At 34.3% G+C, this 22,213-nt stretch overlaps 1 protein-coding gene across 1 annotated transcript; it reads right to left on the reverse strand.

Annotated features, from left to right (window-relative positions):
• Positions 1–15,130: 15,130 nt before the first annotated feature.
• LOC139861007 (choline-phosphate cytidylyltransferase 2-like) lies at positions 15,131–18,172 on the reverse strand. Its single transcript, XM_071849370.1, has 8 exons — positions 17,970–18,172; positions 17,053–17,166; positions 16,789–16,884; positions 16,522–16,564; positions 16,254–16,409; positions 16,062–16,142; positions 15,709–15,819; positions 15,131–15,490 (listed from the first exon to the last, which is right to left on the reverse strand). The coding sequence occupies exons 1-8, from the start codon at positions 18,107–18,109 to the stop codon at positions 15,317–15,319; spliced, it is 915 nt and encodes a 304-aa protein (XP_071705471.1). The 5' UTR covers positions 18,110–18,172; the 3' UTR covers positions 15,131–15,316.
• Between the last annotated feature and the right edge of the window lie 4,041 nt (positions 18,173–22,213).

A 22,213-nucleotide genomic window follows, 5' to 3' on the forward strand; every position in this document is an offset into this window, starting at 1 on the left:
TGAAATCTTGTGATCTATTGTTACGATTTGATATATATAGGTTAAACCTATAACTCACCAACATTTTTGTTGACGTTTAAAGCATGTTTATTCTCAGGTGAATACTAAGAGCTTCCGCTGTTGCATACTAAAATAAGGACAAGATTTAGAGTCCATGTTTGTATGATATTGTGTAAAAACTGCATTCAAGAAACTGATTTCGATGTAACATATTTGTATTGTAAACCATTATATAATGGTCGTGTGTAAACAGGATATTTTAGATTATCATTATTTGATAATCTACGTAAAGCTTTTTAAACCTTTATTTATAAAATAAAGGTTATGGTTTGTTTTAAAAATGAATGCAGTCTTTGAAAAACGTCTCATATAGAGGTCAAAACCTCGCAACGAAATCAATTAATATGGAACGTTTTTAATCAATAAGAACGGGACATTTCAGTTGGTATCCGAGCGTTGGTCTTAGAGAACCAGAAAATTTGCATTAGTGTGTCTTATCGAGTTTGTTAGGATGCATTAATGAGTCTGGACTTCGACCGTGTTTTCTTTAAAAATGATTGCTTAACATTTTTGTTGGAAACAATATATTTTTAACATATGAATATTATGTGATATATTAATCTCTTAACGTGTTTGATATTATGTGATAGATGTCTACCTCTAGAACAAGTCCCATTGACTCACCTAATAATAATGAAGAGTCAAATGTAAATTGGAATGATTCGTGGACTGATTCACAAGTTCCCGAAGAAGAACCGGAAGAAGAGTCGGAACCGGAAGAAGAATCGGAACCGGAAGAAGAAATAGAACCGGTGGGGGAAATAATAAAACGGTTAAGTAAAAGAGAATCCTCAACCAACCGACCAAGGTTAATTATGGTCAATGGTGTTTCCGCCAAGGAAGCAAAATATTGGGAGGATTACCAATTCTCCGATGAATCGGATTCCGACGAGAATTCCGATGATGTTATAGAAATTACCCTAACTGAATTTAAAAAGGCAAAAGAAAATAATAAGGGAAAGGGCATAAAAATAGAGAAATCTAATTCCAACCCCGATGAACTTTATATGTATTGTCAACCCCCGAAGTCCTTAAGTTGTAACAATGACCCGGGAACCTCTAAACCACCAGGTTTTTCTAAACCAATGTGGACAACGACGGCTCGTATTAGGGGAACATCATATATCCCTAGAAACTTGGCAAAACGAACCAAAACCGAACAAGAAGAAACGAGCGATTCGGAATAAGATAGTTGCATTCGTGTGGTGTAATATATGTAATATAGTGTGCTTATGCTTTATGATATATGTAAAAATTGCTTGTATTAATAAGTATTTTTTTTTATGAATCTAACTCTTGTCTATTTTACAGTATAAAAACACAAAATGGATAGACAACCCAATATTTTAAGAGACCTACCCGGAGACATGATTGATGAAATCTTGTCTAGAGTCGGTCAGAATTCCTCGGCACAACTATTTAAGGCGAGATTAGTTTGTAAGACATTCGAAGAATGTTCCAAGAATGCCTTGGTTTATAAAAGGCTTTCGTTCGAAAGATGGGGGATATCACATTGGGAAATCCATAAGTTACGATGTGTTTACTTTGACGCATATATTGCGGGGAACCCAAATGCTATTTAACGCAACGGGTTAAGAAATTATTTTGACTCAGTATATCCGAATATATGACTTCGTGATTTAGAAAAAGCGGCTAACATGCAACATAAAGAAGCATGTTATGCTTACGGGTTAGTAATGTTCGCTTCTCACCAAAGTGAGAACAAGAACATCAGGCTACAACTATTAAACAAAACGTTCCCACAAGTGACGGAGTCGGTAATTGGGGTAAGAAATGAGGTTTTTAAGTTATTACGAGACTGTTGGTCATTACGTAACCCTCGTCCCTTTGACGACGTTACAACACGCTGTCTTATCAACGGCCATAACGGTTATGTTCCACAAGACCGAGGATGGGAAGTAGTCCTAGTAAAACCAGAATGCATGACTTGTTTCTGGACGTATGAATTACGTGTCTTTATTGCCTTTGCTGAACGACTTGTGTACTAGCTAGAATTATCTTCACAACTATCTTGTATCAAAGTTATTGTGTGCTATATTTCATGCTTTATGTAAAATAAGCGGTATTGTAAGTTTGTAAAATATTGTATAAAAGTTTGAACGCGAAATATTATTACTATCAGTTTTTCATATAGAATTGTAGTAGTTGAATTGTATATTAGCTACTAAGTATGAACTTAACGGGTAGGTACTACCAGAATTTAAACTTATAAAACGCTAATATGAAGAAAAAGCTTTTATAAATGAGTTCATATTATGCTACGAAATACTATTAACTACTCTTAATATTCTGTATGATTAACTTGTTCCATTTGACTATTTTGAAGGAAATGGCACCGACTACTCGACACACCGTGAATATGAATGAAGAAGAATTCCGTACTTTTCTAGCTTCAAACATAGCCGCAGTACAGGCTGCGCTACATACCAACAATAACCTTGGATCTGGCAGTACAGGAAATCGTGTAGGATATACCTACAAAGAATTCACTGCCTGCAAACCTTTGGAATTTGATGGAACCGAAGGACCGATCGGATTGAAATGGTGGACCGAGAAGGTCGAATCGGTGTTTGCCATAAGTAAGTGTACTGAAGAGGACAAAGTGAAGTACGCTACGCATACCTTCACAGGTTCTGCGTTAACATGGTGGAATACCTATCTAGAGCAAGTGGGACAAGATGATGCGTACGCACTACCGTGGTCAGCATTCAAGCACTTGATGAACGAGAAGTACCGTCCCAGAACCGAGGTCAATAAGCTCAAGACAGAACTTAGAGGGTTACGAACCCAAGGATTTGATATTACCATGTACGAAATACGATTCACAGAATTGTGCCTATTGTGTCCGGGAGCATTCGAAGATGAGGAAGAGAAGATCGACGCGTTTGTGAAAGGATTACCGGAAAGAATCCAAGAAGATATAAGTTCACACGAGCCCGCCTCCATACAACAGGCATGTAGAATGGCTCACAAACTAGTGAACCAGATTGAAGAAAGAATTAAAGAACAGACTGCTGAAGAGGCCAATGTGAAGCAAGTCAAAAGAAAGTGGGAGGTAAATGGTGATAAGAATCACCAATACAACAACAACAGCAATTACAACAATAATCGCAACAATTATCCCAACAATCGCAACATCAATTGCAACTACAACAAACGGCCCAACAACAACAACAACAACAACAACAACAACAACAACAACAACAACAACAACAACAACAACAACAGCAACTACAACAATCATCTCAACAACAATAATAACCGCAACAACAACAACAATCAGAAGCAGCTATGCCAAAGGTGTGAAAAGTATCACTCGGGGTTCTGCACCAAATTTTGCAACAAGTGTAAAAGAAATGGTCATAGCGCGGCGAAGTGTGAGGTCTACGGACCAGGGGTTAATAGAACGAAAGGAACAAATGGTGTCAGAACGAGTAATGGCGGAGCAAGTAGTGTCGGAGCAAGTTATGCCAATGTAGTTTGTTATAAATGTGGAAAACTGGGCCACATTATTAGAAATTGCCCGAACCAGGAGAACACGAATGGACAAGGCCGCGGAAGAGTTTTCAATATTAATGCGACAGAGGCACAGGAAGACCCGGAGCCTGTTACGGGTACGTTTCTTATTGACAATAAATCTGCTTACGTTTTATTTGATTCGGGTGCGGATAGAAGCTATATGAGTAGAGATTTTTGTGCTAAATTAAGTTGTCCATTGACGCCTTTGGATAGTAAATTTTTACTCGAATTAGCAAATGGTAAATTAATTTCAGCAGATAATATATGTCGGAATCGAGAAATTAAACTGGTTAGCGAAACATTTAAGATTGATTTGATACCAGTAGAGTTAGGGAGTTTTGATGTGATAATCGGTATGGACTGGTTGAAAGAAGTGAAAGCAGAGATCGTAGTTACAAAAATGCAATTCGCATTATACGAGAAAAAGGAAAACCCTTAATGGTGTACGGAGAAAAGGGCAACACGAAGCTACATCTTATTAGTAATATGAAGGCACAAAAACTAATAAGAAAAGGTTGCTATGCTGTTCTAGCACACGTCGAGAAAGTACAAACTGAAGAAAAGAGCATCAATGATGTTCCCATTGCAAAAGAATTTCCCGATGTATTTCCGAAAGAATTACCGGGATTACCCCCACATCGATCCGTTGAATTTCAAATAGATCTTGTACGAGGAGCTGCACCAATAGCTCGTGCTCCTTACAGACTCGTACCCAGCGAGATGAAAGAACTGCAAGGCCAATTACAAGAACTTTTAGAGCGTGGTTTCATTCGACCAAGCACATCACCGTGGGGAGCTCCTGTTTTGTTTGTCAAGAAGAAAGATGGTACATTCAGGTTGTGTATCGACTACCGAGAGTTGAACAAACTTACCATCAAGAACCGCTACCCACTACCGAGAATCGACGACTTATTTGATCAACTACAAGGCTCGTCTGTTTATTCAAAGATTGACTTACGTTCCGGGTATCATCAAATGCGGGTGAAAGAAGATGATATTCCAAAGACTGCTTTCAGAACACGTTACGGTCATTACGAGTTTATGGTCATGCCGTTTGGTTTAACTAATGCACCAGCTGTGTTCATGGACCTTATGAACTGAGTGTGTGGACCATACCTTGACAAGTTTGTCATTGTTTTCATTGATGACATACTTATTTACTCAAAGAATGACCAAGAACACGGTGAACATTTGAGAAAGGTGTTAGAAGTATTGAGGAAGGAAGAATTGTACGCTAAGTTTTCAAAGTGTGCATTTTGGTTGGAAGAAGTTCAATTCCTCGGTCACATAGTGAACAAAGAAGGTATTAAGGTGGATCCGGCAAAGATAGAAACTGTTGAAAAGTGGGAAACCCCGAAAACTCCGAAACACATACGCCAGTTTTTAGGACTAGCTGGTTACTACAGAAGGTTCATCCAAGACTTTTCCAAAATAGAAAAACCCTTGACTGCATTAACACATAAAGGGAAGAAATTTGAATGGAATGATGAACAAGAGAAAGCGTTTCAGTTATTGAAGAAAAAGCTAACTACGGCACCTATATTGTCATTGCCTGAAGGGAATGATGATTTTGTGATTTATTGTGACGCATCAAAGCAAGGTCTCGGTTGTGTATTAATGCAACGAACGAAGGTGATTGCTTATGCGTCTAGATAATTGAAGATTCACGAGCAAAATTATACGACGCATGATTTGGAATTAGGCGCGGTTGTTTTTGCATTAAAGACTTGGAGGCACTACTTATATGGGGTCAAAAGTATTATATATACCGACCACAAAAGTCTTCAACACATATTTAATCAGAAACAACTGAATATGAGGCAGCGTAGGTGGATTGAATTATTGAATGATTACGACTTTGAGATTCGTTACCACCCGGGGAAGGCAAATGTGGTAGCCGATGCCTTGAGCAGGAAGGACAGAGAACCTATTCGAGTAAAATCTATGAATATAATGATTCATAATAACCTTACTACTCAAATAAAGGAGGCGCAACAAGGAGTTTTAAAAGAGGGAAATTTAAAGGATGAAATACCCAAAGGATCGGAGAAACATCTTAATATTCGGGAAGACGGAACCCGGTATAGGGCTGAAAGGATTTGGGTACCAAAATTTGGATATATGAGAGAAATGGTGCTTAGAGAAGCTCATAAAACTAGATACTCAATACATCCTGGAACGGGGAAGATGTACAAGGATCTCAGGAAATATTTTTGGTGGCCGGGTATGAAAGCCGATGTTGCTAAATACGTAGGAGAATGTTTGACGTGTTCTAAGGTCAAAGCTGAACATCAGAAACCATCAGGTCTACTTCAACAACTCGAAATCCCGGAATGGAAATGGGAAAACATTACCATGGATTTCATCACTAAATTGCCAAGGACTGCAAGTGGTTTTGATACTATTTGGGTAATAGTTGATCGTCTCATCAAATCAGCACACTTCCTGCCAATAAGAGAAGATGACAAGATGGAGAAGTTAGCACGACTGTATTTGAAGGAAGTCGTCTCCAGACATGGAATAGCAATCTCTATTATCTCTGATAGGGATGGCAGATTTATTTCAAGATTCTGGCAGACATTACAGCAAGCATTAGGAACTCTTCTAGACGTGAGTACTGCCTATCATCCACAAACTGATGGGCAGAGCGAAAGGATGATACAAACGCTTGAAGACATGCTACGAGCATGTGTTATTGATTTCGGAAACAGTTGGGATCGACATCTACCATTAGCAGAATTTTCCTACAACAACAGCTACCATTCAAGCATTGAGATGGCGCCATTTGAAGCACTTTATGGTAGAAAGTGCAGGTCTCCGATTTGTTGGAGTGAAGTGGGGGATAGACAGATTACGGGTCCGGAGATTATACAAGAAACTACCGAGAAGATCATCCAAATTCAACAACGGTTGAAAACCGCCCAAAGTCGATAAAAGAGCTACGCTGACATTAAAAGAAAAGATATAGAATTTGAAATTGGAGAGATGGTCATGCTTAAAGTTGCACCTTGGAAAGGCGTTGTTCGATTTGGTAAACGAGGGAAATTAAATCCAAGGTATATTGGACCATTCAAAGTTATATGCGTTATACATAATTACATTGTGAGTGAAATAATAGGCCTTAAAACAATATGTAGCATGCTAAGTCATGCATACAAAAAGAAATAACATGATAGAAATTAAAAACGGCCAAAAGTGAGTCTAAAATTAAACAAAAAGGCAAATTGAAAGCTTTCGAGGCCTCGTTTCAAAAAATATTTGGGACAAACCGCCTATGGAAGTTTGCCAAGCATAGACCTCGAAAAAATACACTATTTTAAAAATGGTGACCAAATCGGAGCAACGAGTCAGAAGATACGATAGATCTAACATTTTGACCAAAGACAAAAAACACCAAGCACCACGAACCGTCGATGGTGTTTGGTGTGTGGTGTGAATTTGCAAGGACATATGTCTTTTCTGGAATCTAGACGACCTCGAATGGTAGGTACGTTCATAGAGTCTTGCTCGTTGGGCCGTTTTAGGGTGATCCTGAGAATTTCAGCACTATCTGAAATCATAAGTTATGCGCCGCCAAATGTCATTCCATCTGGCGGCGCATATTAATGATTTAAAAAGCATGTTTAATGAAGTGACATTAGACTCAAAATAATATGAGTTATACATAATTATAGTGTCAGTGAAATAATAGGCCTTCAAACAATATATACCATGCTAAGTCATATATACACAAAAGTAATAATACGATATATATTGAAAACGTTCAAAAAAATATTAATGACGAGAAAAATGTCTTTTTCGGCATCCTGACGACCTCGAATGGCAATAAACTTTCCAAAAGTCTTGATGTTAGGGTCGTTTTAGGGTGATCTTGAGAATTTCAACACAATCTGAAACGAAAGATTATGCGCCGCCAAATGGTACTCCATTTGGAGGCGCATATGATTGATATAAAAAGCGCGTTAAATGAAGTGACATTAGATTCAAAATTATATGCGTTATACATAATCACATTGTGAGTGAAATAATAGGCTTTAAAACAATATGTACCATGCTAAGTCAAAAGAACGTCTAAAATTAAACAAAAAAAAGACAAAATTGAAGGCTTTCGAGGCCTCGTTTCAAAACATATTTGGGAAAAACCGCCTACGGCAGTTTGCCAACGCATAGATCTCGAAAAAATACACTATTTAAAAAAGGTGACTAAATCGGAGAAACGAATCAAAAGATACGATAGATCTAACATTATGGCAAAAGACAAAAAACACCAAGCACCACAAACCGTCGGTGGAGTTTGGTGCGTGGTGTGAATTTGTGAGGAAAGATGTCTTTTTCGGAATCTAGACGACCTCGAATGGCAAGCACGTTCAGAGAGTCTTGCTCGTTGGGCCGTTTTAGGGTGATCCTGAGAATTCTAGCACAATCTGAAACCAAAGGTTATGCGCCCCCAAATGTCACTCCATCTGTTGACGCATATTAATGATTTAAAAAGCATGTTTAATGAAATGACATAGGCTCAAAATAATATGAGTTATACATAATTACAGTGTCAGTGAAATAATAAGCCTTAAAACTATATATCTCATGCTAAGTCATGTATACACAAAAGTAATAATACAATATATATTGAAAACGTTCAAAAAAAAAATTAATAATGAGAAAAATGTCTTTTTTGGCATCCTGACGACCTCGAATGTCAATAAACTTTCCAAGAGTCTTGATGTTAGGGTCATTTTAGGGTGATCTTGAGAATTTCAACACAATCTGAACCGAAAGGTTATGCGCCGCTAAATGGTACTCCATTTGGCGGCGTATATGGTTGATATAAAAAGCGCGTTTAATGAAGTGACATTAGATTTAAAATTATATACGTTAATTACATTGTGAATGAAATAATAGGCCATAAAACAATATATACCATGCTAAGTTATGCATACAAAAAGAAATAATATGATAGAAATTCAAAACGTTCAAAAGAACGTCTAAAATTAAACAAAAAAAGGCAAAATTAAAGGCTTTCGAGGCCTCGTTTCAAAAAATATTTGGGACAAACTGTAGTGACCCGAACTTTTCCATGTTTATATATATTAATTGAGATTGATATTTACATGATTAAATGTTTCCAACATAATAAGCAATCAAACTTGTTAAGACTTGATTAATTGAAATATGTTTCATATAGACAATTGACCACACAAGTTGACCGGCTATTCACGAACGTTAAAACTTGTAAAAACAACATGACGATATATATATGGGTATACATATGGTTAACATGAGATTATGATAAGTAAGTATCTCCATAAGTATATTAACAATGAGTTATATACATATAAACAAGACTACTAACTTAAGGATTTCGAAACGAGACATATATGTAACGATTATCGTTGTAACGACATTTAAATGTATATATATTATATTAAGATATATTAATATATCATAATATCATGATAATATAATAATTTAACATCTCATTATATATAATAAACAATGGGTTAACAACATTAATTGAGATCGTTAACTTAAAGGTTTCAAAACAACACTTACATGTAACGACTAACGATGACTTAACGACTCAGTTAAAATGTATATACATGTAGTGTATTTAGATGTATTAAAATACTTTTGGAAGACTTCAAGACATATATCAAAACACTCATACTTAACGAAAATGGTTACAGTTACTTTTCCATTCTTTTCTTTCATCAAGAATTCTAGTCGTATTCTTACCCGTATTATACACAGCTTCAACACGTACTTACTATGAGTATATACCAATAGGAACTAGCATGGGATTCCACTCTTGATTATGTCATGTATGACTAATCAATTTTAACTTCTACCATGATCTAGTCAACTAACTAGAACTCCTTTTAACCCCACTCACCACTCACCAATTACCACTCATCATTCACTCCATTTCACTTCCAATTCTCTTTCTAATTCTCTCTCAACACACACACACTATTATGAACGTATTTTTCCAGTAGTTAATCATCATCTTCATCAAAAATCACTTCAATAATCAAGCTATAATCATCATAGGAAGAACACTTCAAGAACACTTCAAAAATCCCTTCAAGTTTACTAATTTACTTCCAAGCTTTCTAATCCATTCCAAATAATCATCTAAGATCAAGAAACCTTTGTTATATACAGTAGGTTATCTTTCTTATTCAAGGTAATATTCATATTCAAACTTTGATTCAATTTCTATAACTATAAACTATCTTAATTCGAGTAAAAATCTTACTTGAACTTGTTTTTGTGTCATGATCCTACTTCAAGAACTTTCAAGCCATCCAAGATCCTTTGAAGCTAGATCATTTCTTGTCACTTCCAGTAGGTTTACCTACTAAACTTGAGGTAGTAATGATGTTCATAACATCATTCGATTCATATATATAAAACTATCTTATTCGAAGGTTTAAACTCGTAATCACTAGAACATAGTTTAGCTAATTCTAAACTTGTTCGCAAACAAAAGTTAATCCTTCTAAATTGACTTTTAAAATTAACTACACACATGTTCTATATCTATATGATATGCTAACTTAATGATTTAAAACCTGGAAACACGAAAAACACCGTAAAACCGGATTTACGCCGTCGTAGTAACACCGCGGGCTGTTTTGGGTTAGTTAATTAAAAACTATGATAAACTTTGATTTAAAAGTTGTTATTCTGAGAAAATGATTTTTATTATGAACATGAAACTATATCCAAAAATTATGGTTAAACTCAAAGTGGAAGTATGTTTTCTAAAATGGTCATCTAGACGTCGTTCTTTCGACTGAAATGACTACCTTTACAAAAACGACTTGTAACTTATTTTTCCGACTATAAACCTGTACTTTTTCTGTTTAGATTCATAAAATAGAGTTCAATATGAAACCATAGCAATTTGATTCACTCAAAACGGATTTAAAATGAAGAAGTTATGGGTAAAACAAGATTGGATAATTTTTCTCATTTTAGCTACGTGAAAATTGGTAACAAATCTATTCCAACCATAACTTAATCAACTTGTATTGTATATTATGTAATCTTGAGATACCATAGACACGTATACAATGTTTCGACCTATCATGTCGACACATCTATATATATTTCGGAACAACCACAGACACTCTATATGTGAATGTTGGAGTTAGCTATACAGGGTTGAGGTTGATTCCAAAATATATATAGTTTGAGTTGTGATCAATACTGAGATACGTATACACTGGGTCGTGGATTGATTCAAGATAATATTTATCGATTTATTTCTGTACATCTAACTGTGGACAACTAGTTGTAGGTTACTAACTAGGACAGCTGACTTAATAAACTTAAAACATCAAAATATATTAAAAGTGTTGTAAATATATTTTAAACATACTTTGATATATATGTATATATTGTTATAGGTTCGTGAATCAACCAGTGGCCAAGTCTTACTTCCCGACGAAGTAAAAATCTGTGAAAGTGAGTTATAGTCCCACTTTTAAAATCTAATATTTTTGGGATGAGAATACATGCAGGTTTTATAAATGATTTACAAAATAGACACAAGTACGTGAAACTACATTCTATGGTTGAATTATCGAAATTGAATATGCCCCTTTTTATTAAGTCCGGTAATCTAAGAATTAGGGAACATACACCCTAATTGACGCGAATCCTAAAGATAGATCTATTGGGCCTAACAAACCCCATCCAAAGTACCGGATGCTTTAGCACTTCGAAATTTATATCATATCCGAAGGGTGTCCCGGAATGATGGGGATATTCTTATATATATGCATCTTGTTAATGTCGGTTACCAGGTGTTCACCATATGAATGATTTTTATCTCTATGTATGGGATGTGTATTGAAATATGAAATCTTGTGGTCTATTGTTACGATTTGATATATATAGGTTAAACCTATAACTCACCAACATTTTTGTTGACGTTTAAAGCATGTTTATTCTCAGGTGAATACTAAGAGCTTCCGCTGTTGCATACTAAAATAAGGACAAGATTTGGAGTCCATGTTTGTATGATATTATGTAAAAACTGCATTCAAGAAACTGATTTCGATGTAACATATTTGTATTGTAAACCATTATGTAATGGTCGTGTGTAAACAGGATATTTTAGATTATCATTATTTGATAATCTACGTAAAGCTTTTTAAACCTTTATTTATGAAATAAAGGTTATGGTTTGTTTTAAAAATGAATGCAGTCTTTGAAAAACGTCTCATATAGAGGTCAAAACCTCGCAACGAAATCAATTAATATGGAACGTTTTTAATCAATAAGAACGGGACATTTCACAAACCGCCTACGGCAGTTTGCCAACGCATATATCTCGAAAAAATACACTATTTAAAAAAAATGGTGACTAAATCGGAGCAACGAGTCAAAAGATATGATAGATCTAACATTTTGGCCAAACAAAAAAACACCAAGCACCACGAACGGTCGGTGGTGTTTGGTACGTGGTGTGAATTTGCGAGGAAAGATATCTTTTTCTGAATCTAGACGACCTCGAATGGCAAGCACGTTCAGAGAGTCTTGCTCGTTGGCCGGTTTTAGGGTGATCCTGAGAATTTCAGCACAATCTGAAACCAAAGGTCATGCGCCGCCAAATGTCACTCCATCTGGCAGAGCATATTAATGATTTAAAAAGTGTGTTTAATGAAGTGACATTAGACTCAAAATAATATGAGTTATACATAATTACAGTGTGAGTGGAATAATAGGCCTTAAAACTATATATATCATGCTAAGTCATGTATACACAAAAGTAATAATACTATATATATTGAAAGCCTTCAAAAAAACATTTATAATGAGTAAAATGTATTTTTTCGACATCCTGGCGACCTCGAATGGCAATAAACTTTTCAAGAGTCTTGATGTTAGGGTCGTTTTAGGGTGATTTTGAGAATTTTAGCACAATCTGAAACGAAAGGTTACACCAAATGGTACTCCATTTGGCGGCGCATATGATTGATATAAAAAGCGTGTTTAATGATATGACATTAGATTCAAAATTATATGCGTTATACATAATTACATTGTGAGTGAAATAATAGGCATTAAAACAATATGTACCATGTTAAGTCATGCATACAAAAAGAAATAATATGATAGAAATTCAAAACGGTCAAAAGAGCGTATAAAATTATACAAAAAAAGGCAAAATTGAAGGCTTTCGAAGCCTTGTTTCAAAAAATATTTGGGACAAACCGCCTTCGGCAGTTTGCCAACGCATAGATCTCGAAAAAATACACTATTTAAAAAAAACGGTGACTAAATCGGAGCAACGAGTCAAAAGATACGATTGATCTAACATTTTGGCCAAAGACAAAAAACACCAAGCACCACGAACCGTCGGTGGTGTTTGGTGCGTGGTGTGAATTTGCGAGGAAAGATGTCTTTTTTGGAATCTAGACGACCTCGAATGGCAGGCACGTTCATAGAGTTTTGCTCGTTGGGCCATTTTAGGGTGATCCTGAGAATTTCAGCATAATCTGAAACCAGAGGTTATGCGCCGCCAAATGTCACTCCATCTGGCGGCGCATATTAATGATTTAAAAAGCATGTTTAATAAAGTGACATTAGACTCAAAATAATATGATTTATACATAATTACAGTGTCAGTGAAAATAATAGGCCTTAAAGATATATATACCATGCTAAGTCATGTATACACAAAAGTAATAATACGATATATATTGAAAGCGTTCAAAAAAACATTAATAATGAGTAAAATGTCTTTTTTCGGCATCATGACGACCTCGAATGGCAATAAACTTTCCAAGAGTCTTGAAGTTAGGGTCGTTTTAGAGTGATTTTGAGAATTTCAACACAATCTGAAACGAAAGGTTATGCGCCACCAAATGGTACTCCATTTGGCGGCGCATATGATTGATATAAAAAGCGCGTTTAATGAAGTGACATTATATTCAAAATTATATGCGTTATACATATTTACATTGTGAGTGTAATAATAGGCCTTAAAACAATATGTATCATGCTAAGTCATGCATACAAAAAGAAATAATATGATAGAAATATAAAACGGTCAAAAGAGCATCTAAAATTATATACAAAAAAAAAAAGGCAAATTTGAAGGCTTTCGAGGCCTCGTTTCAAAAAATATATGGGACAAACCGCCGACGGCAATTTGCCAACGCATAGATCTCGAAAAAATACACTATTTAAAAAAACGGTAACTAAATCGGAGCAACGAGTCAAAATATACGATAGATTTAACATTTTGGCCAAAGACAAAAAACACCAAGCACAACGAACCGTCGGTGGTGTTTGGAGCGTGGTGTGAATTTGCGAGGAAAGATGTCTTTCTCGGAATCTAGACGACCTCGAATGGCAAGCACGTTCATGGAGTCTTGCTCGTTTTGCCGTTTTAGGGTGATCCAGAGAATTTCAGCACAATCTGAAACCAAAAGGTTATGCGTCGCCAAATGTCACTCTATCTGGCGGCGCATATTAATGATTTAAAAAGCATGTTTAATGAAGTGACATTAGACTCAAAATAATATGAGTTATACATAATTATAGTGTGAGTTAAATAATAGACCTTAAAACTATATATACCAAGCTAAGTCATGTATACACAAAAGTAATAATACGATATATACTGAAAACGTTCGAAAAAACATTAATAATGAGTAAAATGTCTTTTTTCGGCATCCTGACGACCTCGAATGGCAATAAACTTTCCAAGAGTCTTGATGTTAGGGTCGTTTTAGGGTGATCTTGAGAATTTCAACACAATCTGAAACGAAAGGTTATACGGCGCCAAATGGTACTCCATTTGGCGGCGCATATGATTGATATAAAAAGCGCGTTTAATGAAGTGACATTAGATTTAAAATTATATGCGCTATACATAATTACATTGTGGGTGAAATAATAGGCTTTAAAACAATATGTACCATGCTAAGTCACGCATACAACAAGAAATAATATGATAGAAAACACAATTATTTCTTTTGACCGTTTTGAATTTCTATCATATTATTTGTTTTTGTATGCGTGACTTAGCATGGTACGTATTGTTTTAAAGCCTATTATTTCACTCACAATGTAATTATGTATAACGCATATAATTTTGAATCTAATGTCACTTCATTAAACGCACTTTTTATATCAATCGTATGCGCCGCCAAATGGAGTACTATTTGGCGGCGCATAACCTTTCGTTTCAGATTGTGTTGAAATTCTCAAGACACCCTTAAACGACCCTAACATAAAGACTCTCGGAAAGTTTATTGTCATTCGAGGTCGTCAGGATGCCGAAAAAAGACATTTTACTCATTATTAATGTTTTTTTTTTTTTTGAACGTTTTCAATATATATCGTATTATTACTTTTGTGTATACATGACTTAGCATGGTATATATAGTTTTAAGGCCTATTATTTCACTCACACTGTAATTATATATAACTCATATTATTGAATATATCTAAAACTTTCTAAATATAAGTAATTCAAATTTGTTTTTTCTAATAAATTGACACACATTATCAAAATTCTAAAAGCGACTGTATAAAAAAGTCAACTCAAAATAGTCCAAAGCATAACTTTATGTCCATATTTTGGAACACTTGAATGCTTTCATACACAGTAAAACTCTCAATTTATATCACACAAAATGTATTGTTCACACATTGTTTTGGCAAACTTACATAAGGCACAAGTTGAAAGATGCACTCATGTAACTACTATTTCTTCTGCTCCACTGGAGTACTCTTCTTCGTCTTCGTCGGTACTATAATCATAATAATATTCATCATCTTCATCGTTTCTGTTTTTGTCATAAGCAAGTGTCCTTCCATTAGCTTTTGCCTTTAACTGTTCTTGTATTCTGTCTCTAATCGCCGTTCCCTGAGATTTCCAATATTCTCAGTACTTGAAAGTTCTTTATAGATGAGGTAAAATTGGTGGGTCAAAAAGGTTAACAGGTTTGGACCATAAGCGAGTAACCTTCAGTACAAGTAAATATGGGGTGGGCCAGGCTGGGATGACCCATAGACAGATATTTCTTTTAATTTCGCGAGTATGAATAATTAACATATTAAACTTTGAAAATAAAAAAAGAATACCATCTTATGGCAACCCTCTTCAAACATTTCAAGAAAACCAGCAACCAAACGATCAGCATTCTCAACCCAAAGAGTATGATTCATACCAGCAGTTTTCGCCACCGTTTGAATCTGCAATACAAATAAGGAAACAAAGTTCTTCATTTGATATAGTTTATTTTTAGTGTGTCTGTGCGACTTCTCAGTTCATTTATCCAATTTGACACATAACATTTGATGAACTATAACCCAAATTATCCATATATAACATCTGATTATTATATTGTTGCATAGTTAGTGAAAACAAGTTGTGCAATTATAGACTACAAAAAACAGCCTAATTATGTAGCAAACAAAAATATACAAAAACTTGCCTTTTCTTCCACTTTTTCTTGATGCTTCTTTACTTTTTCATGCAGCTTCTTTAAACCCACATTCACTCTCAACCTCTTTTCCTAAAACACAGAAAAAGACAAATTTATAGTTCGACCTAAAAGGATAGACAACAGTCAATTAAGGTACATAATACACAATAGTAGATGACAATAAATAACATGAATACATACTTTCACATAGCTAACACCGAGATCTTTTCTTGAGTATCCCCGATCCAAGTTGCGCAGCACATACTCGTTGTAGTCTTTGATGATTCTCATGATAATATCTGACGTTGAAATCCCATCCGTCCGTTTGGTTTCCTTAAATCTACCAATCGATTTCACCTACAAATGAAAATAAGGCAAATCATATTAATATTTTTAAACATATGTATCATAATGAATAAAAATGACCAAGAAAATGAGAAATCGTATGCTAGTAAGAAGTTCAACTTACAAATTCGTAGACATCGTTTCCAGCACCACTTGCATCAGCATAACTGAATTTATTGAAGACAGATACAATTGATGCATTACACACAATTAACATTAATGTGCACTGAAATTACATTAATAATTAAAAAGTATTCTCTATTATAGTCACTTGCATAGTTTGCGGGTATTCATATGTGAATGTGCATGTGGATATTGTGTGGGTAGATTACATGCATGTGCACGCATGATGCATGTATGCATGTAATTGCATATGTGTATAAACACTTACGGAAGGGAATCATGAGCCACATAATCTATCTTATGTTTATCCATAAACTCTTGTGTAAGTACCCACGGTGCATCTGGAATAACTTCATCAACCCACCTGCATAAGTTCAATAACAAGACAAAATTATAAGGATGAAAAGTTACAAAAAATAATTAAGAAAGGATTACAGAGTCGTGGTTAAGAAATAGATTAATTACATTACTGGGAATTGTCATTATTATTCATTAGTATTAAAAAGCCCAATTCTAAATGTATGAAACATACTTGCAGTGGCGAAGAGATTCGTAACGTTCCTTATCAGTCATGACGGTTTTACCCTTCAGCCTGTGAGTGACTTCATCATTGCAACATCCAACAAGTAAATAAGTATTTGGAAACCTATAGATAAGATGAGAAGACAAAGTTAAAAGATATCCACACTTTACTAACATGTTCAATATTTCATTGCCTTATATAAACAAAACTAAAGATACAGAGAATAGTTAGCCCATTGTTATTGTTTGTATTCCTCCACTATAAAACTAAGCAACATGTTACCTTATCTTAGATCTAAGATAGCACCCTGCACACGAAGACTAAATAAAAAGACTACTAATGGACTCTGGACAACTGTATCACAAATAACTCATCATGATGCTGTCCCTGATTGCTAGAATATCACCCAACCACCTTAGCTTCAATTACATTTTCTTAAATCGAAAAGAAGATCATACATTCTTAGCTAAAGCATTCACTAATCACTACTAACTTGTCTGAGACTCTATGTTATTATAATTAAACAAAATTCAATTTTATTCTGGATAGATCAATCAAAAGGCTAGTTCCACATTTTTATTTTAAAGTACTGGTGCCTCCATTCTGATAATTGTCACTGAAAATCATCAAATGAAATATAATTATTCAATGGTTTTAAATGCAGATCAAACATCAATCACACCTTCATCTATCCCTACATTAGCTCATTGTGATGTTTTGAAACCCTAATTCGGATCATCATACATTCATAATTCATAACCCTAAACTCAAACACCACCAACAAAAATAAAAATACAGTTAGCTAAAATATAGCTCAAACAAACACAATCACATAAACTTTAACAAAGTCAAATAGTTCCTAAGCATAAACAATAAATGAGAGCCCTCAATACTATTAACTAATTATCAATTAATAAAAAACTTACGATTTTTTAGCTTGTTCAAGAGAACGAGCATGACCAAAGTGAAAGAGATCATAGATTCCGTCAGCGTAAACACGAACAGGGCGATCAGTTGGTGGTGGAATCATCCAATTTCTACGCTCTTTTTTTCCTTCATTTTCCATTTATTATTTTATTTGTTTATTAATTTAGATCTTTGGAAGCAACACCCTTTTTTGCTTTTTGCTCTGATACTCACACACTCACACAATACATACAAGACTATTATATTCTTACTTACAATAATAGATATTTTAAGTCTCAAAATAAATTTAAAGGTGTTGTAACTTTGTAGTATATAACTACCTTTTGATTGTCTATTCTTTTAACAAGGATTCATACTAATACTAATATACAAGGTTGCAAAATTCGCTATTCGGGGATTAATCGGTCGGGACTTTGAAATGATTAATCGAAAATTCGGGGATTAATCGGAGATTAATCGGATTGTACTGTATACATTTAAATATTAAATTTTAATATTTATATGTGTAATTATAGGAAAAAACCATAAATATAAAGATAATTTTTAACATAATTGTTTAAATTTGTTCATTTTGCTTCAAAACTATACAATATAGTTTAAATTCATGTTAAAATGTAAACCATTTTTAAATTTGACTGACTTTGATTACCAATTTTGATTTTGATACATCAATTGACGTTGACCGTTTAATTAAACGGATTTTTGAAAATCGGAACGGATTGCTCCTAAAAATGATTAATCGGAGATTAATCGGCGAGTAATCGGGTTTTTTACAACACTGCTAATATATGTAAATGAACAACGAGTTCATAAAGAGAAGTAGGAAATAGTTTATATTATGAAAATATCTGTGTGTATCATGAAGGCTAACATAGAGGCCTTATTTATATTACAAGATTTACTGTGCACTCACAAGATATCAATTATAATTTTGTCTTTTACTTTATGGGATGGATTGATAAATGTGTGGACATAAATTGTCGGCCATATATCATGACTTTTATGATATTACAACACTCCCCCTTGGATGACAATTTTGCTTCGTTAGAGATCAACTTAAACTGCCTCGTTAAAAACCTTACTAAAGAAAACCCGGTGGGAAAAAACTTTAGCTAAGGGAAAAAGAGTGCAGCATGGAGTTGACTCCCCCTCAAGTAGAAATCGCTGAGCTGTTACATCTTTTGAACATGCCTCATGCCAATATTGTGAACATGCGAAAAGATCGGCAGAGTTTTTGCTGGATTGAACATATCTCATTTCAATCTGGTTGTCCTTGATGAGATCTTAAGTGTATGAGAAGAATCTAGGAAGTATGTGTTTTGTTCGGTCACTTTTGATATACCCTTCTTTCATCTGTGCTATGCAAGTTGCATTATCTTCATAGATAGTTGTTGAACTTTTATCGCGTTCTAGTCCACAAGAATCAGTAATGAGTTGTGTCATTGATCTCAACCAAAAACATTTTCGAGTGGCTTCATGTAATGCAATCACTTCGGCATGATTTGGTGATGTTGCAACAAGTGTTTGTTTTTGAGAACGCCATGATATTGCGGTGCCTCCATATATACATATTTTGTTTGAGATTTTGCTTTATGTGGATCATATAAATAACATGCATCTGCATAACCAGCCAAATCTTGTTTTGATTTGTTAGAATAAAATAATCCTAAATCAGTAGTTCCACGAAGGTATCGAAATATGTGTTTGATCCCATTTCAGTATCTTTTGGTAGGAGCTGAGTTGAACCTTGCCAACAAATTAACTGCAAAAGAAATGTCAGGTCTCGTACAATTTGTAAGGTACATAAGAGCTCCAATTGCACTAAGATATGGAACTTCTGAACCAAGAACATCTTCATGTTCTTCTCGAGGGCAAAATAGATCAGTGTCACCATTGAGTGATCTAACCATCATAGGAGTACTTAATGGTTTTGCATTGTCCATATTGAAGCGTTTTAATTTTTTTTTCTTTTAGAAGTTGAATGATTTTATGGATCTCTTTATTTGTCCTTATGATGTTAAGATTATCAACATAAACAAATATGATCACATATCCGATAGTTGTTTTCTTAATGAAAACACATGGGCAAATAAGATTATTTGTATACCATTTGCTTATCAAGTATTCACTTAATCAGTTATACCACATACGACCCGATTGTTTCAACCCATATAAAAATCTTTGTAATTTAATCTAATACATTTCTTTGGGTTTTGCATTTGATGCTTCTAATACCTTAAATTCTTCATGTATATATATATATATATATATATATATATATATATATATATATATATATATATATATATATATATATATATATTATCAAGTGATCCATATAGATAAGCAGTAACAACATCCATGAGATGCATCTCTAGATTTTTAGAAACTGCCAGACTGATTAAGTTTCTAAAAGTAATTGCATCCATAACAGGGGAATAAGTTTCATCATAATCAATTCCCGGTCTTTGAGAAAAACCTTGAGCTACAAGTCTAGCTTTATACCTTGTAACTTCATTTTTCTCATTTATTTTTCGCACAAAAATCTATTTATACTCCACAGGTTTCACATCATTAGGTGTGAGAACGATAGATCCGAAAACTTTTCTTTTATTGAGCGATTCAAATTCAGCTCGTATTGCTCTTTTCCAATGATCTCAATCGTGTCTATTTTTTCGTGATAGATTTTGGTTCTGGATCATCAACATCATTCATGATGTCATATGCAACGTTATATGAAAATATCTCATCAAGATTTTTCATGTCATTTTGGTTCCATAATATTTTTTGAATGTGCATAATTCATTACAATTTTCGTATTGACATCATCAATCTCCTCTGCAGAAGGAGTATTGATTTTTGGTTCTTCTTGAACACTTTTTTTTACCTCATTATCAGCTGATTTTTTTCGAAGATTTTTATCTTTGGAACCAATTGGTCTCCCACGTTTCAGGTGTGAAAAAGACTCATAAGTGACTTTATTGTCAGCTTTTAGAATTTCAATTCGAGCTGGAGCATTTCCTGCTTGTATATATGTGAAAGGACCCGTTCATATACATTATAAACGATTCACAATAGTTGATTACATCGCGAGGTATTTGACCTCTATATGATACGTTTTACAAACATTGCATTCGTTTTTAAAAGACAAACTTTCTTTACATCAAAAATTGACGGCATGCATATCATTTCATATTACATCCAACTATAATTGACTTAATATTAATCTTGATGAACTCAACGACTCGAATGCAACGTCTTTCAAAGTATGTCATGAATGACTCCAGGTAATATCCTTAAAATGAGCTAATGCACAGCGGAAGATTTCTTTAATACCTGAGAATAAACATGCTTTAAAGTGTCAACCAAAAGGTTGGTGAGTTCACAGGTTTATCATAACAATCATTTCAATATATTAATAGACCACAAGATTTCCGTTTATAAATATATGTACACTCGCAAGTGTATAAAAGTATTCTATAAGTTGTAGGCACCCGGTAACAAGCCTTAACGTTCATGTTTTACCCTCTGAAGTACACCAGATCGGGTGTGTTTAAAATAACCTCAAAGTACTAAAGCATCCCATAGTCAGGATGGGGTTTGTCAGGACCAATAGATCTATCTTTAGGATTCGCGCCTACCGTACATAGACAAGTAGTTTAATGTTACCAAGCTAAGGGTATATTTCTGGTTTAAACCCACGTAGAATTGATTTTAGTACTTGTGCCTATTTCGTAAAACATTTATAAAAACAGCGCATGTATTCTCAGTCCCAAAAATATATATAAAAGGGAGCAAATGAAACTCACAATACTGTATTTCGTAGCAATTATGTATATGACGGCATTGAACAAGTGCAGGGTTTGTCTCAGATTCACGAACGTATCAATATTGTGATTCAATATTGCAGGAAAGTACGTAGACGCAACGAAAATGATAAACGTTAGGTTGACCTCACGAGCAATACCCTCGATCAATACCCATAACCTCCATAGCTATAACCCATAATTTCGTTAGCTCTATCCCGTTTGAAAACTTATTTTGAAATCGTCTGAGTATAACTCCGTCGTAGTATTTTATGTATACTAATAATATCTTGAAATAATACAAAGAAAATATATATATGTAATTCGATTGAGAGAGTTTAGAGAAATATATTTTCAAGTTTCTATGAAATAATGAAACCTATTGAATTCTATTTATAATAGATTTTTGAATTATTAAAGTGAATTATTAAAGTATG

Source organism: Rutidosis leptorrhynchoides, chromosome 1, assembly GCF_046630445.1.
Source record: "Rutidosis leptorrhynchoides isolate AG116_Rl617_1_P2 chromosome 1, CSIRO_AGI_Rlap_v1, whole genome shotgun sequence".
In the NCBI taxonomy this organism is placed as follows: Eukaryota; Viridiplantae; Streptophyta; class Magnoliopsida; order Asterales; family Asteraceae; genus Rutidosis; species Rutidosis leptorrhynchoides.